The 6675-nt window shown below is 44.3% G+C and overlaps 1 protein-coding gene across 1 annotated transcript; it reads left to right on the top strand.

The window, feature by feature from the left end:
- Positions 1-1373: 1373 nt before the first annotated feature.
- LOC121539943 (proteasome subunit alpha type-7) lies at positions 1374-3905 on the top strand. Its single transcript, XM_041848595.1, has 7 exons — positions 1374-1596; positions 2009-2135; positions 2299-2423; positions 2685-2807; positions 3021-3140; positions 3384-3446; positions 3544-3905. Exons 1-7 carry the CDS (start codon positions 1495-1497, stop codon positions 3637-3639), a joined length of 756 nt encoding a protein of 251 aa, XP_041704529.1. The 5' UTR covers positions 1374-1494; the 3' UTR covers positions 3640-3905.
- The last annotated feature ends 2770 nt before the right edge of the window (positions 3906-6675 follow it).

Raw genomic sequence — 6675 nt, 5'->3', positions numbered from 1 at the left:
AAATTGTGTACTACGGTGCAGTATGTCCAATATGAAAAACGTACTGAACATCGTGCAATATGAATATGGGCTAATTAACAATGGGATTTTAAAGTGTTTTTCTAAAGTTGATTATTATAATTATTATAATAATATTATTACTCAAATCAAATCAACTATTATTGGTCACATACACATATTTAGCAGATGTTATTGCGTGTGTAGCGAAATGCTTCTGTTCCTAGCTCCGACAGTGCAGTATGATCTAACAATTCACAACAACACACACAATCTAAAAGTAAAATAATGGAATTAAGAAATATAAATATTAGGATGAGCAATGTCGGAATGGCATTGACTAAAATACAGTAGAATACAGTATATACATATGAAATGAGTAAAGCAGTATGTGAACATTATTAAAGTGACTAGTGATTCCATGTCTACAGTATGTACATAGGGCAGCAGCCTCTAAGGTGCAGTGTTGAGTAACCGGGTGGTAGCCGGATAGTGATGGCTATTTAACAGTCTGATGGCCTCGAGATAGAAGCTGTTTTTCAGTCTCTCGTCCCAGCTTTGATGCACTTGTACTGACCTTGCCATCTGGATGATAGCGGGGTGAACAGGCCGTGGCTCGGGTGGTTGATGTCCTTGATGATCTTTTTGGCCTTCCTGTGACCGTGTGCTGTAGGTGTCCTGGAGGGCAGGCAGTGTCCCACTGGTGATGCGTTGGGCAGACCGCACCAACCTCTGGAGAGCCCTGCGGTTGCGGGCGGTGCAGTTGCCGTACCAGGCGGTGATACAGCCCGACAGGATGCTTTCAATTGTTCATCTGTAAAGGTTTGTGAGGGTCTTAGGGGCCAAGCCACATTTCTTCAGCCTCCTGAGGTTGAAGAGGGCGCTGTTAACACTGTCTGTGTTTCAGATTGTCAGTGATGTGTACTCCGAGGAACTTTCACGTTCTCCACTGCGGTCCTGTCGATGTGGATAGGGGCGTGCTCCCTCTGCTGTCTCCTGAAGTCCACAAGATTGTTACTATTGTTATTACTATTATTATTATTAATAGTAGCCTTATAACTGTTGTTACAATGATAACTATCTAGTAATGATTACTTTTAATGCTGTTAACAATAATGTCAATGCTATAATATAATTTGTTCTATAAAGGCGATTAACTTTATTCCTTTTTTCATATTGTTAAACTAAGTCTGCTAACATTTCCTCATAAAATGTTACGAATTTCGACCACTTGTATTATTTTTCACGATCTTATTTCCAGACTTTTACTTTTTAAATAAGGTCGACCTTATTCTTGCTAGGTCTTTCTTGTTTTTGTTGGCGGAACGGAGGTGATCGAATCAACAGCACCGCCTCTTCAGCGGGTCGCTACAAGCGCATGCGCAAATTGGTACCAGTCCAAAGCAGTCATTGGTCCAAAGCCTTAGCGGGTTGTTTAGCTAACAGGTGAAGCCTTCGTATTTTTTTTATTTATTTAACTTTTCTTAGTGGTTAGAGATGGCCGCCCGATATGATAGAGCTATAACAGTATTTTCCCCTGATGGACACCTGTTTCAAGTGGAATATGCGCAAGAGGCTGTGAAAAAAGGCTCCACTGCGGTGAGTGTTATTAGCTAGCTAGCTTAACTAGCCACGCTAGTTAGCTAATTTGCTAACGTTAGCTAGCTACTTGAAGTTGCGTTTGGTTTCCAGTCGTAACTACTTCCGTTGCTTTGTGAATTCGAACTGACAATGGATTGTAGCTTTAGCTGTGAAGAAGCATCTTGCTCATTTTCAAGCTAGCTAGTTACATATTTAGCGGATAGCTACCCCGTTACTTACACAGCGGGGCCAGCATGACTTGCATGTTGTTGCTAACCTGCCAACTATCCCAGCTAGCTAACGTTGCCAAACAGGTTTCGTTCCAGGTCGTCATTATTACAGTCTGGCTGCTCATCTCAGAAAATGATAACAGATTTGCTTAATTTTATATGGAGCTATGCAGACTAATCATTCTTGCTAATGTGTGCAGGTTGGCATCCGTGGTAAAGACATTGTCGTTCTGGGTGTTGAGAAAAAGTCTGTCGCTAAACTCCAAGAGGAGAGGACTGTACGCAAGATCTGTGCACTGGATGATCATGTGTGCATGGCATTTGCAGGTAATGTGATTAGTTATCGTTATCATTTAGCCTCTGCTGTGGATTTCAGATGCAAGGCCTGCTTTTTATTTTGTGGAAGAGCAGGTGTTTTGTGTTGGTTTTGAGTAACAGGCCTGAAATGTATGATGTTGTGACTGATATTGTCTCTCTCCTGACCTTCCAGGTCTGACAGCAGATGCTCGTATAGTTATCAACAGAGCCAGGGTGGAGTGTCAGAGCCACAGGCTCACAGTAGAGGACCCTGTTACGGTGGAGTACATCACACGCCACATCGCTACACTCAAACAGGTAGGCTGCACCGAAACACTGGTATGAACATGAGTCATTGCCACACTCAATCACTCAGCTCAAGTGTTCATTGGAGCACACTGTAGTGAAACACTTTCCAACAGAAAATAAAAATGACTTTCTTATTGGTAGTGTCCAGGTAGTGGTAGTCATCCCAGTTTCAGTTTTCTTCCATTTGGTGACAAATGAACATGACCAAGGCATTTTCTCACACAGTCAAACCCCTTGATTAAGAATGTATCTCTCTTAACACGCCTCCAGCGCTACACACAGAGTAACGGACGAAGACCCTTCGGTATCTCTGCTCTAATCGTGGGCTTCGACTACGACGGAACCCCACGGCTATACCAAACCGACCCGTCTGGAACATACCATGCCTGGAAGGTGTGTGGCAGACAGTGGCCTCATATCTGGCTTTATGAGTAGAAAGCAGAACACACATGCCCACACTAATACTGGCTTTATTTAACCTATTTTTTTTGTTGTTGTAAGAAATGGTGTTGTAAATTGCCTTGGATTTGTGGTTTAAATCAGTCAAACTATTTTGTAAGGTTACTTCATTTTTTGTTGGTAACCTCTCCATCTACTCTTCTGCAGGCTAATGCCATCGGTCGCAGTGCAAAGACTGTCCGGGAGTTTCTGGAGAAGAACTACACAGACGAGTCCATCGCCACTGACAACGAGGCTATAAAGCTGGCCATCAAAGCCCTGTTGGAGGTAGGCTAGTGCAAACACCAGCACTTGCCTGATCCACACTATATGGCCAAGGCGAGCTGTACTGGGCTGGCCTGATTACGCATCCACTATAGTTGCTGGAAAGGACAATGTGAAACGAAAATATCTGCGCCGGCACAATATGGTTTGGGTCGATTCTATAGTGTGAATCGTGCAACTAAGTCACTAATGGTGGTTGATGGTAATGAACAACAGCATGCTAACCTCCTGACCCTATCCTCACAGGTCGTCCAGTCAGGAGGAAAGAACATTGAGCTGGCTGTGATCAGGAGAAATCAGCCACTGAAGGTACACACACTAATAGCTCAAAAGCAGTTAACTGACTTATTCTCTGGATGGATGTCTTTTGAAATCATTTCCTGTTTTGTACATCTTTCTCTCTCAGCTTTTGGAGTCTAAAGAAATTGAAACCCTTGTGGCTGAAATCGAGAAGGAGAAAGAAGAGGAGGCAGAGAAGAAGAAGCAGAAGAAATCAACATAAATCAAACTGGTCTTTCCAGTGAACCTGTTTTCACTTTGTGTGAGGATAGGATACGTTTCAATTCAGGGTGAATGCATTCAATACACCCTGTATCCAACAACACACACTCCTGTCTTCACTTCTTTCGTTCTGTAGCGTGGTTACATTAGCTACGACCATTCTGTTCACTGTTATGTTAGCACATTACGCTGACCCTGAAGCATTTGACTCCACAAATAATGCGGTTTATAAATGTAATATTGAATAATAAAATATTATTCTTTGTATTTAACTGATCAAGTGTCTCATTTACACATTGATATCAAGAATTGAGTAAAAAAAGCTTTCCCACTCAGGTATTGATCTGTATGCAAGTGCTTACCATAAATAGCAAATAGAATATAACCAAGAGATGAGAATTGTCATATTGCGTTTGTTGCAGATGGTATAGCTTTGGCCAATTTTGTTGTGTAGCCTACCTATATGTGCAAATAATAGGTTCCAGACTCTTTCTATAATTTCTGTAGTGAAATTTAATATGGTTCAAGTGCTCACCTTTGGGGATGCTTGGCTTGCAGGCAGCATCAATTCTCCTTGAAACACTTTTTTTTTTGTGGAAAAGTCAGGCAAGAACACATTACAAAACCACTGTACACATCTAAATAATAGAAATAAGATGACTAATCACATTTCATCATAAATCAAAGGCTGCATTGTAATATTCTACAGTCAGTTTCACCACAGGTTTAAAAGAGGTGTGGCAAAATTCGTATGTGTCTTTTCTGGGGCCTGGAGTTTTTCCTGATCTCATGACCTGGTCAGGTAAAACTCGGGGTCCTATATTCTTAGGCTACAGTATGACAAAATATTATTATTGAACAAAAATATAAACACAACATGTAAAGTGTTGGTCCCATGTTTCATGAGCTGAAATGAAAGATCCCAGAAATATTCCATACATGGAAAAAGCTTATCAGAAATGTTCTGCACAAATTTGTTTACATCCCTGTTAGTGAGCATTTCTCCATTGCCAAAAGAATGTGTGGCATATCAAAGGTGTGGCATATCAAAAAGCTGAGTATACAGCATGATCATTACACATTTGCACCTTGTGCTGGGGACAAAAGGCCACTCTAAAATGTGCAATTTTGTCACAACACAATGCCACAGATGTCTTAAGTTGAGGGAGCATGCAATTGGCATGCTGACTGCAGGAATGTCCACCAGAGCTCTTGCCAGAGAATGTAATGCTAATTTCTCTACCATAAGCCGCCTCCAACGTCGTTTTAGAGAATTTGGCAGTACGTCCAACCGAACACAATCGCAGACCACGTGTAACCTCGCCAGCCCAGGACCTCCACATTCGGCTTCTTCACCTGCGAGATTGTCTGAGACCAGCCACCCGGACATCTGATTAAACACAACTAATCTTCTCCTTTCCCCCTTCTGATAACCAGGTGGCGAATCGCATCTCTGCATGTCTGGCAGACATATCAGTATGGATGACGGATCACCACCTCAAGCTGAACCCTGGCAAGACGGAGCTGCTCTTCCTCCCGGGGAAGGACTGCCCGTTCCATGATCTCGCCATCACGGTTGACAACTCCGTTGTGTCCTCCTCCCAGAGTGCGAAGAGCCTTGGCGTGACCCTGGACAACACCCTGTCGTTCTCCGCTAACATCAAGGCGGTGACCCGCTCCTGCAGGTTCATGCTCTACAACATTCGGAGAGTACGACCCTGCCTTACACAGGAAGCGGCACAGGTCCTAATCCAGGCACTTGTCATCTCCCGTCTGGATTACTGCAACTCGCTGTTGGCTGGCCTCCCTGCCTGTGCCATTAAACCCCTACAACTCATCCAGAATGCCGCAGCCCGTCTGGTGTTCAACCTTCCCAAGTTCTCTCACGTCACCCCCCTCCTCCGCACACTCCACTGGCTTCCAGTTGAAGCTCGCATCCGTTACAAGACCATGGTGCTTGCCTATGGAGCAGTGAGGGGAAAGGCACCTCTGTACCTTCGGGCTCTGATCAGTCCCTACACCCAAACGAGGGCATTGCGTTCATCCACCTCTGGCCTGCTGGCTCCCCTTCCTCTGCGGAAGCATAGTTTCTGCTCAGCCCAGTCAAAACTGTTCGCTGCTCTGGCACCCCAATGGTGGAACAAGCTCCCTCACGACGCCAGGACAGCGGAGTCACTCACCACCTTCCGGAGACATTTGAAACCCCACCTCTTTAAGGAATACCTGGGATAGGATAAAGTAATCCTTCTACCCCCCCAAAATTGTAAAGTGGTTATCCCACTGGCTATAGGGTGAATGCACCAATTTGTGAGTCGCTCTGGATAAGAGCGTCTGCTAAATGACGTAAATGTGCCCTTGAGCAAGGCACTTAACCCTAATTGCTCCTGTAAGTCGCTCTGGATAAGAGCGTCTGCTAAATGACTAAAATGTAAATGTAAATGTAAACTGGGTTTGCACAACAGAAGAAGTTCTGCACAAACTGTCAGAAACCATCTCAGGGAAGCTCATCTGCGTGCTCGTCGTCCGTCGGCTTCGTAACCGACTTCAGTGGGCAAATGCTCACCTTCGATGGCCACTGGCACACTTGCTTTTCATGGTTGAATCCCAGTTTCAACTGTACCGGGCAGATGGCAGACAGTGTGTATGGTATCGTGTGGGCGAGGAGTTTGCTGACGTCAACGTTGTGAACAGGCATAAGCTACGGACAACGAACACAATTGCATTTTATCGATGGCAATTTGAATGCACAGAGATACTGTGACGAGATCCTGAGGCCCATTGTCGTGCCATTCATCTGCCGCCATCACCTCATGTTTTAGCATGATAATGCATGTCACAAGGATCTGTACACAATTCCTGGAAGCTGAAAATGTCCTAGTTCCACCATGGCCTGCATACTAACCAGACATGTCACCAACTGAGCATGTTTGGGATGCTCTGGATTGACGTGTATGACAGCGTGTTCCAGTTACCGCCAATATCCAGCAACTTTCGCACAGCCATTGAAGAGGAGTGGGACAGCATTACACAGGCCACA

Source organism: Coregonus clupeaformis, chromosome 26 (genome assembly GCF_020615455.1).
Source record: "Coregonus clupeaformis isolate EN_2021a chromosome 26, ASM2061545v1, whole genome shotgun sequence".
NCBI classification, from domain to species: Eukaryota; Metazoa; Chordata; class Actinopteri; order Salmoniformes; family Salmonidae; genus Coregonus; species Coregonus clupeaformis.
This window is presented reverse-complemented; position numbering and strand designations above follow the sequence as displayed.

Coding starts and splice junctions, on each gene's coding strand:
- LOC121539943 (XM_041848595.1), top strand. CDS start 1,495: ATGGCCGCCCGATATGATAGAGCTATAACAGTATTTTCCCCTGATGGA. Junction 2,424..2,684: donor ACATCGCTACACTCAAACAG/GTAGGCTGCACC, acceptor ACACGCCTCCAG/CGCTACACACAGAGTAACGG. Junction 3,447..3,543: donor GGAGAAATCAGCCACTGAAG/GTACACACACTA, acceptor TTTCTCTCTCAG/CTTTTGGAGTCTAAAGAAAT.